This window comes from Perissodus microlepis, chromosome 6 (genome assembly GCF_051167445.1).
Source record: "Perissodus microlepis isolate ML-2025 ecotype Zambia chromosome 6, ASM5116744v1, whole genome shotgun sequence".
Taxonomy (NCBI): domain Eukaryota; kingdom Metazoa; phylum Chordata; class Actinopteri; order Cichliformes; family Cichlidae; genus Perissodus; species Perissodus microlepis.
This window is the reverse complement of record NC_140466.1, coordinates 21090210-21108876: the sequence shown is the minus strand read 5'-3', so window position 1 is coordinate 21108876 and position 18667 is coordinate 21090210. Positions and strand designations below refer to the sequence as shown.

Sequence of the window (18667 nt, the reverse complement as noted above, 5' to 3'; positions counted from 1 at the left end):
TCTGGCACTCAAATACATTTTTTAATTAACACAAACAAATTTACTAATAACTTGACTGAAGCATGCGGCATGCTGTCAAAAAAACTTCTATCCCATGATTTCCATCGTCAATCAAGGGGTCGATCTGCCTCAAGTCAGCCGTCAACTGCTGGTGATGGTAAGAACGATGTCTGAAGTGCACTTGACTGAGCGGTCTGTGATGCTGAGGAAGTTGCAACATTCCAACAGTCCACAGCTGCAGCGGGGAGTTATTTTCCATTGTCCTTAAGCTGTGATGGTTCCACTGATTTACAAATTCATCCACAGATCTGTTAATTCTTGGAAGATATACATGGTGAAGAGCCCTAATATGAAATGGGTCAGTGCTATCCCAACATTTTCCATAAAGAGGAAAAGGTCTTTGAAGTATGCTGACACAACTCTGTTTAGTTCACCCCACAATCTTTCAATTCTTTGATTATGCACACTTCGTCCAACCATAAAGCTTCCTCTGTTTGGCCCTCGATGTTCAATCATAAACCGTGCAATATCAATATTCTCACTGCCAGCATCACCCCTGACACGTTGTGGGAGGCCAAAGAGATCAAGGGCACTCTGGAAAAGTTGCACAGCAGTTGATGCTCTGTTATCTGTGCAGCATCTCATGTAGGTAATGCAGCAACTATAGCCGTCAACTCCTCCATGAAACACAAACCCCCAAGGATTTAACTTATGGTTTGTGTCAATATGCCTGGAATAAGAAGAAATATATTATTATTATGACACTAGATGTACATTAAAATAAACGTCTATGACTTTGACATTGTACTTCTGTCATGTAACCTATTTCTGGAGATAAACAATATTTTAAACCCAGACATTATACAACATTGTTTATTAAAACACAAACAAAATATTATATTACTACAATGCAGGAAGTAATAATTAACATTAATCAAATTTAAAAAGTGAAAAAAGGCATACCACACTTGATTTGGGACAGTGACATTGTAGACCCTCCGCTGAATTGCTCTCCGTCCTCTCAAAGCTCTTCCCACTGGATCAACTATTCTTAAACGTTCTCGCACTCGCCACCGCTGAACTCTGATTCCTCTTCCTCTCAAACTACCACTAATGTAGGATTCTCCTGAGCCAGGGGTATGTGTAAGAATCTCAGTAATGAGATGATCAAGATCCACATTTGAAATATTATTATTATAAGTTCCATAGTCCACTAAACCTAGTTGTATCCTGTGGTTGTACAGTGTTCGAACATTTACTGACAACATTTGAGATATGGCCATCCAACTAAACCCCAAGTCTCGCATGTCAGTCAGCTGAGTAGCTGGTATGTTGTACCTAAAAGAGTTAGAAACAAAATAAGAAATATGTTAACTTCTTTCTTATTTCTTGCATTCATTATCTTGTTTGCCATCTCTTGACTCTTTCAAGTGCCATACACATTATGAATAAATTTGTTTCCATTTTTATCACTTACCTTGGCCTTCCTCTTTGAGATGTAGAATGATATAATGAGCCCATAACATGTGCTTCAGCTTCTGCTCGAAGTGTTAGCTCAGTTGACATCTCCATCAGTGATTGATAAATTCCCTCAAGAAGTGTGCATAATCTTCTCCCAGAAACGTTTTGTTGAACATTATTCATGAGCACTAGAAATGTTGCAATAATGAAAATGTGTTCTTCAAGGTGACGTAGTATAAATTCCAAATTATTTCTACCATTTGCAGTTTGAACAGCTGTCGCAAAACAGTTGTCAAGCTCTAAAAAGTACTGAAATAGTTCAGCTGATGCCATTTTGTAAAGGCAGAGAATTCAGAAACACATCATCTCTAAAAATGAGGTTCATACATTCTATATATTCAAGCTTCATTCTATATATTCAAGTTTCATTCTATATATTCAGAAGATCATTCTATATATTCAAGTTTCATTCTATATATTCAGAAGATCATTCTATATATTCAAGTTTCATTCTATATATTCAAGTTTCATTCTATATATTCAAGCTTCATTCTATATATTCAAGCTTCATTCTATATATTCAAGTTTCATTCTATATATTCAAGCTTCATTCTATATATTCAAGCTTCATTCTATATATTCAGACTTTGATTGCAATATATATATAATATTTTCCTAAACGGCATTCCATAATATGTATATATACATATATATTTAAATATATATATATATCTTATAAAGTTTGTATCTGTCTTGTGTGAAACTTGTATGAAAAGCATACAAGAATGAAAACAGATATAAGATCCCTTGAAAAATTATATAAATGAAACTTGTACATTTTGGATACTTCCTAAAACAATATATGAAAGTAATGAGAAAGTGGCCACTATGAGTAAATCATGTAAGCCTTATATGATTCACTATATGAAGTAAGCCACATCTTATGCAAGTCTTTTGTAAGTTTTTTCTATTTCTTTCCATGTGGGTATATTTAGGGGGCAATTACTTTCTCACACAGGACACACACAGGGCCATGAAGGTTTGGATAACTTTTTTTCCCTTGATAAAGAAAATGATCATATAAAAATTTTATTTTGATATTTACTCTGGTTATCTTTGAGCATTATAATTTGTTTGATGATCTGAAAAAAAATTAAGTGTGAGCTATATGGAAAAAGAATTAGAACAAAAATAGACATTTTTTTTTATACAATACAATTAAATTTGTTTTGCTACAGTCAAAAAGTAACTACTTGAATGAACATAAAAAATCATGGAAAGGATTTCCACATGGTTAAATTGCTTTATTTTAGCATTATGCAATTCTGTTATTCAAACGTAATTTATGATGAATCAACTTATTTACTGCAGCTGAGTAAGTTCATTTAAAGAGTTATTGGTTAACATAAAACTTTAATGGATTCATAACAACTTTTACATAGTTGTCATGTCATCATCTTATCTTTATCACGGTTTCAGGGGGGCTGGAGTCTATCCCTATCCCAGATGTCATAGGGCGAGAGGCGGGGTAATTTAGAATTACCAATTAACCTAACACCACTAACTGCATGTCTTTGGAGGAAACCAGAGTACCCAGAGGGAACATGCAACTCCACACAGCAAGGCTCAGAGCTAATGGTGGGTTTGAACTCAAGACCTTCTTGTGAGGCAACAGTGCTAACCACTGGACCACCAAACTGTCTAGTGACACTTTAAAAAAGGAGGAAAGTTCTGATTACAAGGCTTTATATAGATTTGAAACCACAATACATAGCAATAAAATGCACATAATGTGTGTGTATGGTTTTCTGCCCTTTTATAACTCCAGTGATTTTCCTGTGGTTTGAAATCTCCCGTGATCTTGTGAATTCTGGCTATATTGTATCATGTCATCTCAACAAGAATAATTTAACTTGTTCAATTTCATGCAGAGCCTACATGATCTAAGTACGTTCACCACAGAGCCATAGAGAGAAATGTTCAAATTATAAGTTAGACTCTTCTAAATGTAACAACCACCCAATTTCATTGTTTTTAGTGTAATATAAACCAGGTGTCTACCTTTTTAAATTTCTCATGTACAATATTTTTTTAGTATTAGCAATGTTGGTGTTTTTTCTCTCTCTCCTTGATCTCAGATCAAGGTATGGGCAGATCTTAGGCCTGCATCTATGGACTGGCCTTGTATCTACTAGAGATGGACCGATCCAATATTACGTATCGGTATCAGTCCGATACTGACCTAAATTACTGGATCGGATATCGGAGAGAAATAAAAAATGTAATCCGATCCATTAAATATCAAAAAAGCACCTCACAAAACTTGCGACACGGCGTAACTCGGCTCATAACCGTAGCACGTCGGAGCAGTGTGGTCACGTGATAGAGCGGCTGTGTGTATTTGTAGCCTGCTAGCAAACATTTCATCTCCGAGGAAGTTATGTCAGAGAGAAGTAAAGCAAGTGTGTAAGTTCATCTCTGAATGTTTGTAAAGCATTCCTGCGTTAAGCTTAACAACCAATATATAGAGCAACTGCCTCTTCTCTCTCTCCTGCTGCTACTTCAGTCCTGAAACTGATCAATGATCAGCTGATCGGCTTTTCTCTCTTGTTTGTTTATCGCCCACTTTGCACCAGAAAGAGGAAACCAGCGGCTGAACAACAGCAGCACTATTAAGCTTGATAAGCTGTTGTTAGAATTTATTTAATATTACTTTCTAGACCAGGATCTTTTTCTACGCAGCTGACGGCTGGTAACTGTGCAGGGGCGGATCTAGCAAAGTTTAGCCAGGGGGGCCGATAGGGCATTAACAGGGAAAAGGGGGCACAAAGACATACTTTTCTTTCTTATTCTCATTTAAAATATCTAGCTTTTAATTATTTAATAATTATCTGAATCTTACACCCAAAGTTTTAATCTGATGAAAAATGTATAGAAGTCCATTACTGTATATAGTAACTGTTAAGTCTAATATACCCTAGTAAGCTGTAGTACTTTTTCCTTTGGGAAAGTACCATCTGTGAATTCTGCAATTCTGTTGAAGAAAGATGTTGAGTCTATTTAATTATTCTTGAAAAATAATTTATTTCTGTGAATTTTTTTCACCCTGCATCAAATTAAAGTTGATTACATTGATTAAGCATCATGAGGAAGAGGCTGGTTCCCTATTTTCTTTTGCTGGGAGTTTGCAACCCTATTAGTTAGGTTGCTTAATATTTCTGCTAAGTACTCTTTAAAATACCAGAATAGGGAGGATGGAGTAGGTTTAACTTTATTAGATTGATCAGTGTTGCTGATGTATGAAATATTTTGGGTGCAGTGTTTTTTTGTTTTTTTTTCATACAGGTATAACAGAATAGCTTTAGTGTTTGTTTGTTTTTTAACTTGAGTATGAACTTATACAAAAAGCAGCAAGATATTAAAAAAACAGTTTTATTGATTAAAAAACACACTATATCGGATTCATATCGGTATCGGCAGATATCCAAATTTATGATATCGGTATCGGTATCGGACATAAAAAAGTGGTATCGTGCCATCTCTAGTATCTACCCATGGTCATTAACTCACCTGCCTGGCCACTCTCCACCAAGCTGTCCCAGCTGCTTCTAGATTCCAGCTTGATCGCCTTCAGTTCCTTTCCCAGTTTCTTGCCCTCTGCTCTTAAGTAAGTGCACTCTAACAAATTACTCCAAGGCTCTGCTTCCCTGTTACCTTGGCCAGTCAACATTAACTGTGCTTTTCTTTCTCTGCAGAACCTCACGGAATACCACGTTTGCTCCTGCAAAATAAATCACTTTCCAATAATCACTTCTAAATAAAACTTTAAAACAGTTGTCAGTTGTCTGAGTCTGCTTTCTGTGTCCAGACATATACAAACCGAGACAATTTTGGAGATAATCTTTTTAATATTGATCCTTGTGGGACTCCACGTGTGATAGTTTTATAATTTATATTTAGTACCATTAAATATACAAATGGTACATATTTATTCACATTTACATATATGTTTTGATATCATTCATACATAGAGCTTCTTAAATCAAACTGTTGTGCCCCTGACGCCATAGTGTTGCAGATTGTCTTGCAGGACTTTGATAAATCAAGGAAAGCTCCTATGACACACTTGTGTTAATCACTTTAACTAATTTTAAGAATGTAATTTACTTGAGCCACAAAGCAGAGACAGACTAATGGAATATACAAAGTGTTTCGCATATCCGTGTTAAAAAGAAACTGTAAGTATTAAAAAGAAAACACTTAAACACAGAAAACAGTCCCTGTTGTAAGTGCTTTGAGTTTGAGTGCTCAGTTGTATTAGAAAAGCCCTATATAAGAACAAGTCCATTTGCCATTTACCAAGGTGAATGAAGATGGTGGCACCAGGTGGGGCAACACCTTAGGCCAGACCTTCCCGAAGTGTGGGGCCCGCCACCTAGGGGGGCGCAAAGCCATGGCAAGGGGGGCGCGGGATGAAAAGGGGGAAAAAAAAACAAAACGCTTGGACACTGCTAGCACGGCCGCCTACAGAAACGCAAAGCAGGAGATGAAGCATCGCTGAATATGTTTCCAAACCAACTTCATTCTAAGCCAAAGACTAGAAAATATGGTGAAGCATATCTTCCCTTTGGCTTCACCTGCACAAGTGCCAAGGTAGGTCTCCCCTGCATAACTGGTTTTCCCGTCGTCGGGAGCAGCACTGGGCTCTTCAAATCATGGACAAACAGTATCCCACATTCGTGCTTTTTAGTTCACAAACACTTCTTGTAATGACTAACTACTCCTGACATTTTGGAGGTATACATACTATACTATACTTTATACAGTAAAGTTACAGTGGGATACAAATAATATCAGGCTGATCCTGCCACGATTTGTTCCCTCGGTTCAAATCATGGACAAACAGTATCCCACAGCTGTTTATGTTTTTAAACCTATTTTGCACAGAGAGGCATTTTTTGAAAAATGTATTGATAGCAATGTTGAATATTATTACACAGGAAAAAAAAACAACTACACGTAAAATAATCACATCGTGACGCCTCTGCCTTTGTAAATGGAGGGACAGTAACTGTGTGTGTATGTAAGCGTGTAAAACCTGAAGATAGTTAGAGTAACAGTATTTTGTCTCTATCTGCCATTCTGCAATTCATCTCATGTAAACAATAACGTGGCGCACAGCGTGACGTGAAAAAAGGCACATACCTTTGACGTTGCGTGACGAGCTCTGTATTCCTCTTCCACACGTAAACGCAAAAAAGGAGTTTTTAAAAAATCTCAGTTTTCGGTGTTTTGAAACGTCGTTTACGTGTGGACGAAACAGCTGCGTTTTCAAAAATACCCGTGTAGGTGTGACTGTAGTTTATTTTATCACTACCTGTAATTTATTGCAGATTACTTGTATTTGCTTAATTGTTTACTAAATGTTTGAGGTGTGAAATAAACCGCGATGGAGGGGGGGGGGGGGGGGGGGTGCGAACATTTTTCTTGTAAAACAAAGGGGGGCCCAGCAAAAAAAGTTTGGGAACCACTGCCTTAGGCCCTGCACAGGGCTAAGGCACAGGTTTTACTTTGAAGGTAAATATTTTCTGTTTCTGGTTTGACTCCCATTCTTCACAGTTTTGCGACCAGTCAGTGGTTAATTAGCACGTGTTTGCAGACAAGATGGCATCTAGCATGCAAACTACAGGCGACCATGGCCATCTGCTAGTGACTGAAGTAACTGTTGTAACAGTCTTCGCAGCATCCTCTTTGTGATTGATTTCACCTTCAACTGGTCAGAGAATATACATTTTTCCTTGATGACTGAAGGTTGAATGGGTGGCTGGATAATTTTTAGTCAACGGTTAAGGCTACAGATATATTTATACATATGTGTACAATTCAATCTTGTCCTTCCCCCTTTTTTGATTATTCCCTTGTCACTGAAAAATCACCTTTACATTTCTAATCATGCTTTAAGGCTCTCAGTGGCGCTGCCCATTTCCCAGTTTGTGAAACAGATTTCACAGAACACAGCACATGACCTTTTTAAATTACAAGCGAAAAAATCACAAAGTCTGGAAGCAATCTATGTAAAGGCAAACTTTAAGATCCATATCTAATACAATAATGGCAATACCTGCATACTTTTTCAAACAGAGGTTATCTAGTTGACTATTTTATGGGTTTTTATTTTATGGCTTGCTTTGATTACCTTATGTTACCTTAGCTTATGTTTTTGGTAGCATGTGTGCATCCATGTGTGCATATCAATATTATGTCTGTAAACACGATAGCTCGAAAAGTTTTGAATGAATTCTGATAAAACTTTGTAGGAGTGTAGAGTGGGGTCATGTAAACAATCCATTAAAATTTGTCTTACATCCACCAGGGTCTTCAAGGTCAGCTTAATGATTTATTGGTTCATAACTGACAAAAAGTCGTACAACTTAAAAACTGATTTTTACAAATGTGGTGTGTATTGTACTCATATAGAAAGTACTGTATAAAGATTTAAAATACCATGTCACATTTGACCTCTGACCTCATCTTCATTGTCAGTAGACTGATATGAAGGTCAAAGCCATGATAATGCTATTTAAAACAAAGTTTCTTAATGCTGTTGTTTGTACTGACAACATGTAGGCATATAGAGAATAATTTATGGGGATTCTAAATATAATTACTTTGGATCTCTGACGTCTTCTTCAAGGTCAAATAAGGTCAAACTTTTCCTAAGCTTTAAAACTTTGTTTAAAATTTTGCCAACTTTGTTTGTGTTTGCAGCCTTAAGGAAATAATTTTGGCATGTGGGTATTCTAAATATCACATTATAGTTTGCATCCAAATATCATTTTACATTTGACCTCTGATCCTACTGTTAAATTTCACATTGGGTTTGCTTCCAAGATGAAGTTAAAATGTGTTATATCTTTTAAGAAAGTATCGTCAAGCCAACGAGAGTGAGTCAACTGGTTGGTGAGAATATATGTTATAGTATAATCAGGGATGGGAATTGATAAGAATTTAGCAATTCCGATTCAATTGTGGATATCATTTATTGATTTGATTCCCTATCAATTCCCTTATTGATTCTCATTGACTCCACTTTGAGAGTCACCACCATCTCTGAGCAGCATATCAAAGGCATTATATTCATGCAAATTAATTACATGCTGCATGGTCAAATGGTTGTGCATGTTGGAGATATTTCCCCATGTTGTGATCAGTGTTATTCAAAAAAGTAATTATTGCGCATATTACACAGAACACTTTTCTGAGAAGTAATGCAGTACATTACTTAACCCTTTAAGACCTACCATAGAACCAAGTCCGCCAGAGCTTATATTATACTTTTACATGCTATAGTGCCATTTTTGGGAGCATTTCAAGTTGCTATACATCAATACAACCATTATAGCCCAAATTTTAATAATATGTATGCATTAAGTGCAGAGTAATTACATAAATTGCAAAAAAGTGCAATAAACTCCAAAAAAATTGGAAATCGTTTTTGTTTTTTTAACATATATTTCTAGTTAGAGAATTTTAAGAGGCTTATCCCTCAAAACTGTAAATACAAAAAAGTTGCACAAAATAGTTTCCCACCACAGGAAATTTATTTTGAGTGTCTTCATAGTTTTATTTTTGAAATACACCAATTTTTATATACTGCAGGAAAAGCGAAAATAAATATTATAATGCAAATTTGCAAAAAACAGCATATGCATCAAAATAAACTGCATCCAGCAGTGCAATTTGATTTCTAAGCATCCCAGAAACGACACAGAAAGTCATAAAGTCAAACATAACATTTAAAAACACCAGTACAGGCTTACAAGGCCCTTATGGTAAAAAAAAACTACATTTCCGCAAAAATGAGGTCACTTCCGGTTTCGGGCAGGTAATGGCGGACATGCGATAGTTCGCGCTGACAGCGTAGGAAGTGTTACGAACAGCTGATCGGATCGGCAAAGCGTGTTTCTGGAATATTATGTTTTTGTTGTGCTTTTTATGCAATTTTTGCAAAGCTATATGTGGAAGGAAACCGTGACCTAGGGCAAGCTGATGGCATAAGATGTAAGTACAACTACTCCGGTTTCATATGCAAAAAACATTATTGCGCTAGCTTACGTGGTTGCAAAACGGAGCGTGCCCGCTCCGACCGGCTTTAAAGGGTTAATTACACCCAGGATAAAGACATCTGAGAAATGATCAGGTGTGCCGTGGAAGATTATCTGGTTCCACCTGATTAGTACTCTAAACAACTGGTCTGAGTAACAGGCAGAACAATTGCATTCTCTTCCACTAGAGGGCAGTAGAACTACCTGCTTTAATTAAATGAGTTGCCAACTGCCAGTAAAACAGAAGAAGAAATTACATAGTAGTCATGGGCTGTGTCCCAATCCAGCGACCGCACGCTCCGGAGTACGCGCAGTCCGCGTACTACGTACGGCGCGTACTACGAAGTATGAGAAGTGCGGAAGTGAGAGACTTGTGAAATGGGACGATCTACCCTTCACATTTGTGTCACCAGCTGTGGCTGCCCGTACCACCCCTCCCGATCGGCAACATGGAAACAGACCACGTCCTTGCGTGTGTAATTTCTCTGCTAATGGAAGAGCCCCAACAACCCACACGTCACAGACGAATGATCCTGTTGCGACTACGAGACAACCACGTGCAGGTACAGTGATAAATACATGTTGACATTACTCCCCCCTGAGATATTTGACGTGTGTACCTGTGTACTAGTGTAACACCCTGATATATACCACTGTAGATGTGAGTCCCAAATAGGAGTGTCTGTGCCCGTAGCCTGCAAACTGCAGCAGTATATCCTAGGACATTCCACACAAGTGCAATTAACAAAAAACCCAAATAATGTTCCCACAAGTACAGTGTCCACTGTCTGCTAAAAGAAGAACAGCAACAGTCAGAATAATGACAAGAATAAAACAATGTCTGTCATTTCCTGTATTTGCCTTCACCAGACCAGACCCCTGTACTGCAGGATTAACCTTAGTGTCCCAGTCCTGGAAAGATTCTTCAATAATGAGGACACCAGGCCTGATTTCCGCCTCAGCAGGGAGTCCGTGACAGCGCTGATGAATCTACTTAACCAGGATCGGAGACATGGTTGGGGTGCCCCGATCGAGGCCCTTATGTTCCTTTTCTGGCTGGCAAGTGGAGCAGCCTACAGGGTTGTGTTCAGGGTGTTTGCAATACCCCGTTCCACTGTTCACCGCATCGTGCACAGGGTCACAGAGGAGGTGGTGGCCACTCGCCATCAGGTCATCCACCTCCCTCAGACCCCAGAAGACCTAGATACCATGTCCAGTGGGTTTGCACAGCTGGCAGGACACAGGGCCTTTGTGAAAGCTGCTGGTGCAATTGACTGCTGCCATGTCCACATCAAGCCCCCCAGCGGCCCTGATGGTCAGTGCTACAGGAACAGGAAGTTGTTCCCGTCTATAGTCCTGCAGGCGGTATGTGATCATCAGGGCCGCTTTGTTCATACACATGTGGGCTGGCCGGGGTCAGTGCATGACTCCAGGGTCCTCTGCCACAGCCCACTGTACCGACAGGCCTGTTACCCTCCCCCAGGGAATTTCATCCTTGCAGATGGAGGGTACCCATGTCTCCAACATACACTCCTCCTCATCACCCCCTACAAGAGGCCAGTCTATGGTGTGGGAGCCCAGCGCTTCAACGCACATCATTCTAGGGCACGCTCTGTCATAGAGCGTGCTTTTGAAATGATGAAGACGAGGTTCCATGTCATCTTTCTGCAAGCGCTGGAGGTGCACCACACCTTCGTGCCACATGTACGTCACTCTAATACAATCATCATTGTTGTTTGTCAAATCATAATGGCAACTGTAGTGTATAATCTGGCATGTACACTGTACTTACAAGACAAAACATCTGTTGCAGGTCATAACAGCATGTGCCGTTCTGCATAACATCTGCATCGGTGCTGGTGACATTGTGGCCCCAGATGAGGAACCCGAGGATGATGCCCAAGATGAGTGGGAGACTGGTGTGGAAGCACTCAGTGGTGCACACTGGCGGGACCAGCTATCTGCTGAGATGTCTACCCTGGAGGAGGTACCCCCAGACCACGATTCTTGTTATCAGGCAGGTATCCCATAGTGGTGCATCTTCAAAGTGCTGGAATTTCACGTGACATATCTGTATTAACATGATTGTTGGCACCATGTTGTTTTTGCATCGTTATGATTACATTCTAGTGACATGGCAGCTGTCAGTTTCACCAGCCCTGCAGACCCAGGTGGAAGATGATGCGGTGGATAGTTGGAATGAGCATGCAAGTGCAACATCTGGGGACGCCCATGTGGGATGCTCCACTCGGTACCTGGCTACGCAGACCAGGGGTCTCACCTGTGGCACCTCCTTCATCTCTCTGGTCCTGGTCCAGCGGATCCAGCAGCACTGCCCAAGACTCCCTGCTCAGCCAAATGTCAGGCCTGGTTAACAATGCCTGTGCATACTGGGACATTCAGGTTGCAAATACAGTTGGGATGTTCTGAATGTTTTATTTACATAACTGAAATCATCTTGTTTGTACAAAACAAAGGTTGGGATGCCAGCATAAGTGCAACTATGTACATTAGCTGTCTGTGAACACGACTCAATCCTTTTTCTGCTCGACTAGCTTCTCAAGGACACCTATCAGCCTGTCCATCCTCTCGACTCTCCGTTCCTCCATTTGACGTTGCTGTGCCATGTCCTCTTTTATTAGAGCAAAGAGTTCATCCTTCCCGTCCCTCCTCCTTTTCGCCACTCGTGCCTCCAGCAGCTCCTCATCCTCCTGCTCCTTCTGGTGAGGAAGTGGGTTGCCCACTACTGCACTGGGCCCTGGTGTGTCCTCCTGGATGGAGGAAATTAGGACAGGAGGCCTGGTAGAGGGCCTCTGTCCTAGCACCTCATCCATGGCATCAAACCAGGGCCATGTTGCAGCAGTGGGCTTCCCACTTGCACCCTCGCCTGTCGCTGGATACTTGCACTCCTGAGGGCAGAGTACATCACAAGTGGCAGTTGGCAAAAACAGCAACAGTGCAGGTTTACATAGATGACTTCGCAGTATTCCGTGTGGAGATACATCTGTCACCACCACTGTACATACTTTGTATTTCCTCTTTAGGTTCTCCCATTTGCGTTTGGCCTGCACAGGGGAGATTTTCCCCACCAGGTCCATCTTCTCCATGATTGCTCTGACAGACGAAATATGATAGCACATGTAAATCAGGTTATTCCCTGAATGGCATCCACAGCAGAATGTACTAGATTGGGACCACAGGGCAGACAGTTCACTGTCCCTTGTGCCTCAATGATTGTAAACCTCATGCTGTTGCTGTACCTCCAACCCACTGTGGCTGAGTGTTTTGCACCCGTGAACAGGTGCTCATTGTCACGGCGGAGTCGGATGAGTTCTGCCGTCTGCTCCTTGGTCCCTGAAATGCAGCAGGACATTGGATTACATTCCCCACCATCTTGCACTTCTGTTTTATCGGTTCCCTGTTTGCCATATGTTCAGCATATTCAGCTGTGTGGGACATACAAACTGCAATGTCAGGCAAAACGATTTCTTGTGGGACAGGGGCAGCACTGACTGAGGCAAAACATTAACTTTTTCAGGCCCTAGGTTGGGGTCAGGTGGTTCTCTGTCATATTTGACATGGCAGGTGTGATAACCTTTGCAAATATGTGATGTGCTGCGGACGCAGATATTTGGTGTGTACACAGCTACATTCCTTCCTGGTATATGTTGACATTTCTGTTTGTGGCCCAGGAAGGGTAATATTGGTACAATTGATTATACTTGTAGTGGTGATACTTCTATTTATACTGCCTTCTGTCTGGTAAATGATTCACAGATTTGCAGGACTGTGCATTTACGGTCACGTGGGTCCAACAGGTGTCACAAGATTAGGGATGGGTATCGTTTAGGTTTTATCCGATACCAGTACCAAACCGGTACTTTTGAAACGGTGCCGGTGCTTAAACAGTGCTCAAACCGGTGCTTAAAGAATGGAGAACACACACTTTGTCCAAAAACCTCTCATGTTTAGCTGTTTTTTTGTAAAAAGATAACAATGTCAGCCTTTTCTGCAGCTATAGAGCATATATGGTATCACTCTTGGCTGGAAGCAGTGCTTAATCAATGGAAAAAACACCAATTTTGTCTAAAAACCTCATGTTTAGCTGTTTCCCACTTTTTCTTTGGTCATTTTAGCCTTTTTGGCCAGGGTGAAGGGAGTACCTGCCATCAAACAAGAAGACAGCCGTGTGTAACTACGACGGTGTTTGCTAGTTCACCTTACGTGCATTAATGTAATAACGTGGTTAGCCTACTCAACGTAATTTACACACGAAGAACTTTAAGCTACTCACCCAAAGAAAAACGGCTGCTGCTGCTGCCATCATCATCCATCATTATTTCTGCTACACTGGCAGGGCTAGGGGCCAGGAATCTCCTCTTCGGGTTCTTGGGGGATGTTGCTAACTCCGGGTCCGTTAACAGGCACCACTCCCGCAGTAGATGTGCACGGTGTGAGGTCTTGCAGCAAGCTATGAAATACTGTGCATTTCTCGGCTTTTAAAAAAACACTATGCGTCACCAGGTGTTTCATCAGATTCGAGGTGTTACCTCCTTTGCACAGTATCACCTTAAAGCACTTGTTGCAGGCTGCTGAGTTTGCATCTTTTGCTGTGAAGTACAGCCAGACTTTTTATTCTGTAGCTCTGCTCTAAAAGAACGTCCGTACCTGGGCCCGCCTACTATCCTCGGAAAGGTAAAATGATTGGCTAGAATCCAAAGTGTATGACGTCTCAGGGAAAAAAGCACCGAAATAAAGCACCGAAATGTGCGCTGCTTTTCGGTCTGGTTACTACCGTTTATGTCAGAATGGCACCAGATACCGGTACTCATGCCTACACAAGATTCACCTTGACATTTACTATTCAACTTCCATTGACTTTTACATCTTGGCATTTGTTTTGCTCCTTCACACATATCTTACATTTTAAGGTGTAGCTGTCCTCCGCCGCCGTTTCAACCTCCTCCGCAGCTGATGTCGTCATTACGCATTGACCTGGCTCCATTGCGCAATGCATTGTGGGATATATGGGACCACGAAGCGTACATTTGGAGTACACTTCGGATTGGGACAGCCGTCGTTGTGTCACTCTGATGTAATAGGTCTCAAAATGCGTACTCCGAAGCGTGCGGTCACTGGATTGGGACACAGCCATGCTGTGAGATGACAGCGCTGATAGCAATAGATAAATATTTGAAAAGAAAAAGTAGTCAATCTGACCTGGGTCCTGGAGAAAATTCCGACCCAGATGAAGGCCCTAGCATGAGAAGTGGTCAGAAGAACCCAAATATGGTATAAGGGGCACAAACTGAGCCAATTCCACTATCCCTGGTGCATGGGGAAATGAAGGCTGCAGCCTGACTGCTCAACAGGTTGTTACCAGTTGAAGTTGAGCAGCGACTGCCTTCACCACAAATGACAGTTCACTTTATCACGGTGCTGGGCTGGGATCAGCATTTACTTAGCTTTAACATAACTCTGGGTTCTTGGCTAGCTCATGCGTGAGCATGCTGTCTGTGCAGGCGCTTGCGAAGAGCCGAAGTTGTGTTAACAGTATAATGCAGTTGTTTCTGTTCTGGAGCAGTCTCTACTTTACCATCGCACTCTCATCGTTTTATTTTATTAAAAGTAATGGCCATATCCATGCTGTAGACTGTGCCACTATGTTCCTCCTCCGACACACGAACTGAAATCAGCTGACCATAGTGAGAGTGCAAGAACCGATAAGCGGGATTGATAGGCAGGCAGACTAATGATTCCAAGGAGTTGGACTACTACTACTACTCTCGATTCCAATCCCTAAGTATAATATATAATAACCTCAAGTTATTCATGTCCAGTTATATACAAACAGTTCCTTTTATCCATTACTTACACCTTATTTGCACAATTAAAGTAAAAATCTGTCATGCTACCCGTATGTGATTTTTCAGATAAACGCCAACTTCTTAAAGTACGTTTAAAAAAACCAAGAAAACAAAATGAATATATAGAAAATAAAGTACTATTCCCTTGAAATTAAATACTGACCAGAGAGTGAGCTGCCTTGGTGGAGGTTTATGCTCTTGGAGTGCTTCTTGTTCCAAAATCGCTCTTAAAAACTCAAAAGAATGGGATTAGTATTGCTAATGTTATATCTGCATTTGTCACTGCAGCACATGAAGACACGAGACAAAAGCTAATTGAATATGTTTTTGGTACTGAAATGAATTGTGCAAAGCAGTGACAAGACCTATTGTTAAAATAAAAGATGAATATCTGTGCACCACACATATACAAGCAATGTCTCCAATAATATATTCATGCAACTTCTGGGACGATTTTTGTTCTTCAGAACTCGCCCAGCAAAGGTTAACCTTTGTGTTTAGCAGCATAAGTTACATTACATTTAAGTGAAAACATGATCAGAGTTTCTCAAATTTATAATATCGGTTAATTCTTGAGTTCCTCCTGTATCCGAGGTTCGACTAGCGGACGAACTCTCCTTTCCAGCACCCTGGCATAGACTTTCCCAGGGAGGCTGAGGAGTGTGATCCCCCTGTAGTTGGAACACACCCGCTCCTGGCCGCCACCCGGCACACAATGCACCCGACCCCTATGGCGCCTCCTGCGGGTGGTGGGCCTGCGGGAGGATGGGCCCATGTCTCCTCTTCGGGCTGTGCCCGGCCGGGCCCCATGGACTAAGGCCCGGCCACCAGACGCTCGCCCTCGGGCACCCTCCCCGGGCCTGGCTCCAGGGCGGGGCCCCGGTAACCCTATCCCGGGCAGGGTAAACTGTTCCCTTGATGTTCTTTTCATAAGGGTCTTCTGAATCGCTCTTTGTCTGGTCCCTCACCCAGGACCAATTTGCCATGGGAGACCCTACCAGGGGGCAAAAGCCCCCAGACAACATAGCCCCTGGGATCCCTGGGACACACAAACCCCTCCACCACGATAAGGTAGCGATTCAAGGAGGAGACTCAAGGAGGAGACTCCTCCGATTCAAGGAGGAGGGCTTTCGCTTTGGTGGCCTCAGAATCTCATCTCTGATTTTTGCAGATGATGTGGTCCTGTTGGCTTCATCGGGTGAGGGCCTCCAGCTCGCACTGGAACGGTTCGCAGCCGAGTGTGAAGCAGCGGGAATGAGGATCAGCACCTCCAAATCTGAGGCCATGGTTCTCAGCCGGAAAAGGGTGGAGTGCCCACTCTGGGTCGGGGATGAGTTCCTGCCCCAAGTGGAGGAGTTCAAGTATCTCGGGGTCTTGTTCGCGAGTGATGGGAGAAGGGAGCCGGAGATCGACAGACAGATTGGGGCTGCAGCTGCAGTAATGCAGACGCTGCACCGGTCCGTCGTGGTGAAGAGGGAGCTGAGTGTAAAAGCGAAGCTCTCAATTTACCGGTCGATCTACGTCTCTACCCTCACCTATGGCCACGAGCTGTGGGTAGTGACCGAAAGAACGAGATCGCAGATACAAGCGGCAGAAATGAGCTTCCTCCGAAGGGTGGCTGGCCTCTCCCTTAGAGATAGGGTGAGAGGTTCGGCCATCCGGGAGGGGCTCAGAGTAGAGCCGCTGCTGCTCCACATCGAAAGGAGCCAGCTGAGGTGGTTCGGGCATCTGACAAGGATGCCTCCTGGGTGAGGTGTTCCAGGCATGTCCCACCGGGAGGAGGCCCCGGGGCAGACCCAGGACACGCTGGAGAGATTATATCTCTCGGCTGGCCTGGGAACGCCTTGGTGTTCCCCCGGATAAGCTGGAGGAGGTGGCTGGGAGGAGGGAGGTCTGGGCCTCTTTGCTTAGGCTGCTGCCCCCGCGACCCGGCCTCGGATAAAGCGGATGAAGATGGATGGATGGTTAATTCTTCAGATATAGGAACAATAATGTTACAATTCCTATAACTTTGCTATATTTAACAATAGTTTTTCAGTAGAAAATTATATTATAAATTTTTTTTCTTTGATTCATGTTTTTTCTTAGGCCATATCATGTTGAAATGAGCTTGAACTGGAAGAACCTAACTGGCAACACCAACAAAGGTCATCTCAGCCTTTTAGCCGGTGGGAGGGAAGCACATCATCAGCAGACATCCATTTGAAAGACTAAATGTAGTGATGGTATATTTTCTCACATGAAATAAGGGCATGCCACAAGCCCTCTGTTTGATTTCAAGATGTGTTCAGCTGCACTGCACACATTGTTTTCAATCGAGTTAGCACTTCAAAATAGATTCAATCAATTAATGTGACATTGTTGCAGACTGGCAGTCAAATGGAAACATTAAATCATCTTTCCAAGTATTCTGGCGGTAATATACACCCCCGCAGAGAGCGACCATTTGCTTGCAGAGAGTGATGCAGATTGATGCCACAAAACATTCTAATTGCCTAATGAACCTTTTTCCAACAGCAGAAATGTTTTGAGCTGTGGAACCCCTGAAGATGTGCCCAAAGTCAAATTTAAAGAAGCCATGGAAAAAATTAGTCATTTGTATCCTAAGTACTAGCTGACACATTTTTCATAGACATTCTTCATAAAAATAAACATGCTGTAATTGATAGCAGAAATGGGCAAAATTATTGCATTGTGCACGACAACTTATTGTACCATGAATGTCAAATGAGCCCAAATTTACAAATTAGGTTTACTACACTGGAAATACTTTTGTGCAGTTCGTGATATGTTAAGCTGTAGACTATATATGTATATATATATATATATATATACATACACCAAACTAATATATATTGGTAAATATTAGTTTTAAAGCCCACATTTTGCCACAGATGGTAGTGTATCAGGGCTGCGCTTGCATTGCTTAAGCAGTCAAAAGTTTCTAGTACTTACCATGTTAACCTTTGCCTGCCGTATTACTGTTACTTACTGAAGAATACATGTTGCCTTTATAAGATGTTACTACAGATCAAAAGTTTTGAATACTCATGTTAAGTTTTTTCTTTTTTTACAGAACCCTTCTGTGTCATGTCATCAGTGTCTTCTATTGAACATTCTTCTAAAGATAACTATTTAAGAAAACATGATTTACCTTGCAGCTTTATTGAAATGCAGCTTGCAGCTATCAAAATACTGTTTTTGTCAATCAGCACATGATGTAAAGTAGCAGAT

General features: G+C 41.6%; 2 protein-coding genes across 2 annotated transcripts; one reads left to right on the top strand and one right to left on the bottom strand.

Annotated features, from left to right (window-relative positions):
• The first annotated feature begins 94 nt into the window (after positions 1-94).
• On the top strand, positions 95-11941 carry LOC146385579 (uncharacterized). The gene is made up of 6 exons (XM_084929942.1): positions 95-157; positions 8757-8822; positions 10043-10129; positions 10437-11270; positions 11380-11587; positions 11697-11941. The coding sequence occupies exons 1-6, from the start codon at positions 95-97 to the stop codon at positions 11939-11941; spliced, it is 1503 nt and encodes a 500-aa protein (XP_084786068.1).
• Positions 11942-12097: 156 nt separating this feature from the next.
• On the bottom strand, positions 12098-14550 carry LOC146385578 (uncharacterized). Its single transcript, XM_084929941.1, has 4 exons — positions 14490-14550; positions 12827-12920; positions 12593-12680; positions 12098-12475 (listed from the first exon to the last, which is right to left on the bottom strand). Exons 1-4 carry the CDS (start codon positions 14548-14550, stop codon positions 12098-12100), a joined length of 621 nt encoding a protein of 206 aa, XP_084786067.1.
• Positions 14551-18667: the final 4117 nt, after the last annotated feature.

Excerpts from the sequence above, each read along its gene's own strand:
- LOC146385578 (XM_084929941.1), bottom strand. The coding sequence starts at position 14,550 with ATGACGACATCAGCTGCGGAGGAGGTTGAAACGGCGGCGGAGGACAGC. Across the intron at positions 12,921-14,489 it reads GGACAGCTACACCTTAAAAT|GGACCAAGGAGCAGACGGCA; the intron begins GTAAGATATGTG and ends GCTGCATTTCAG. Across the intron at positions 12,476-12,592 it reads ACCTAAAGAGGAAATACAAA|GAGTGCAAGTATCCAGCGAC; the intron begins GTATGTACAGTG and ends CTCTGCCCTCAG.
- LOC146385579 (XM_084929942.1), top strand. The coding sequence starts at position 95 with ATGATTTCCATCGTCAATCAAGGGGTCGATCTGCCTCAAGTCAGCCGT. Across the intron at positions 8,823-10,042 it reads ATGCTATAGTGCCATTTTTG|GTAATTTCTCTGCTAATGGA; the intron begins GGAGCATTTCAA and ends GTCCTTGCGTGT. Across the intron at positions 11,588-11,696 it reads CGATTCTTGTTATCAGGCAG|TGACATGGCAGCTGTCAGTT; the intron begins GTATCCCATAGT and ends ATTACATTCTAG.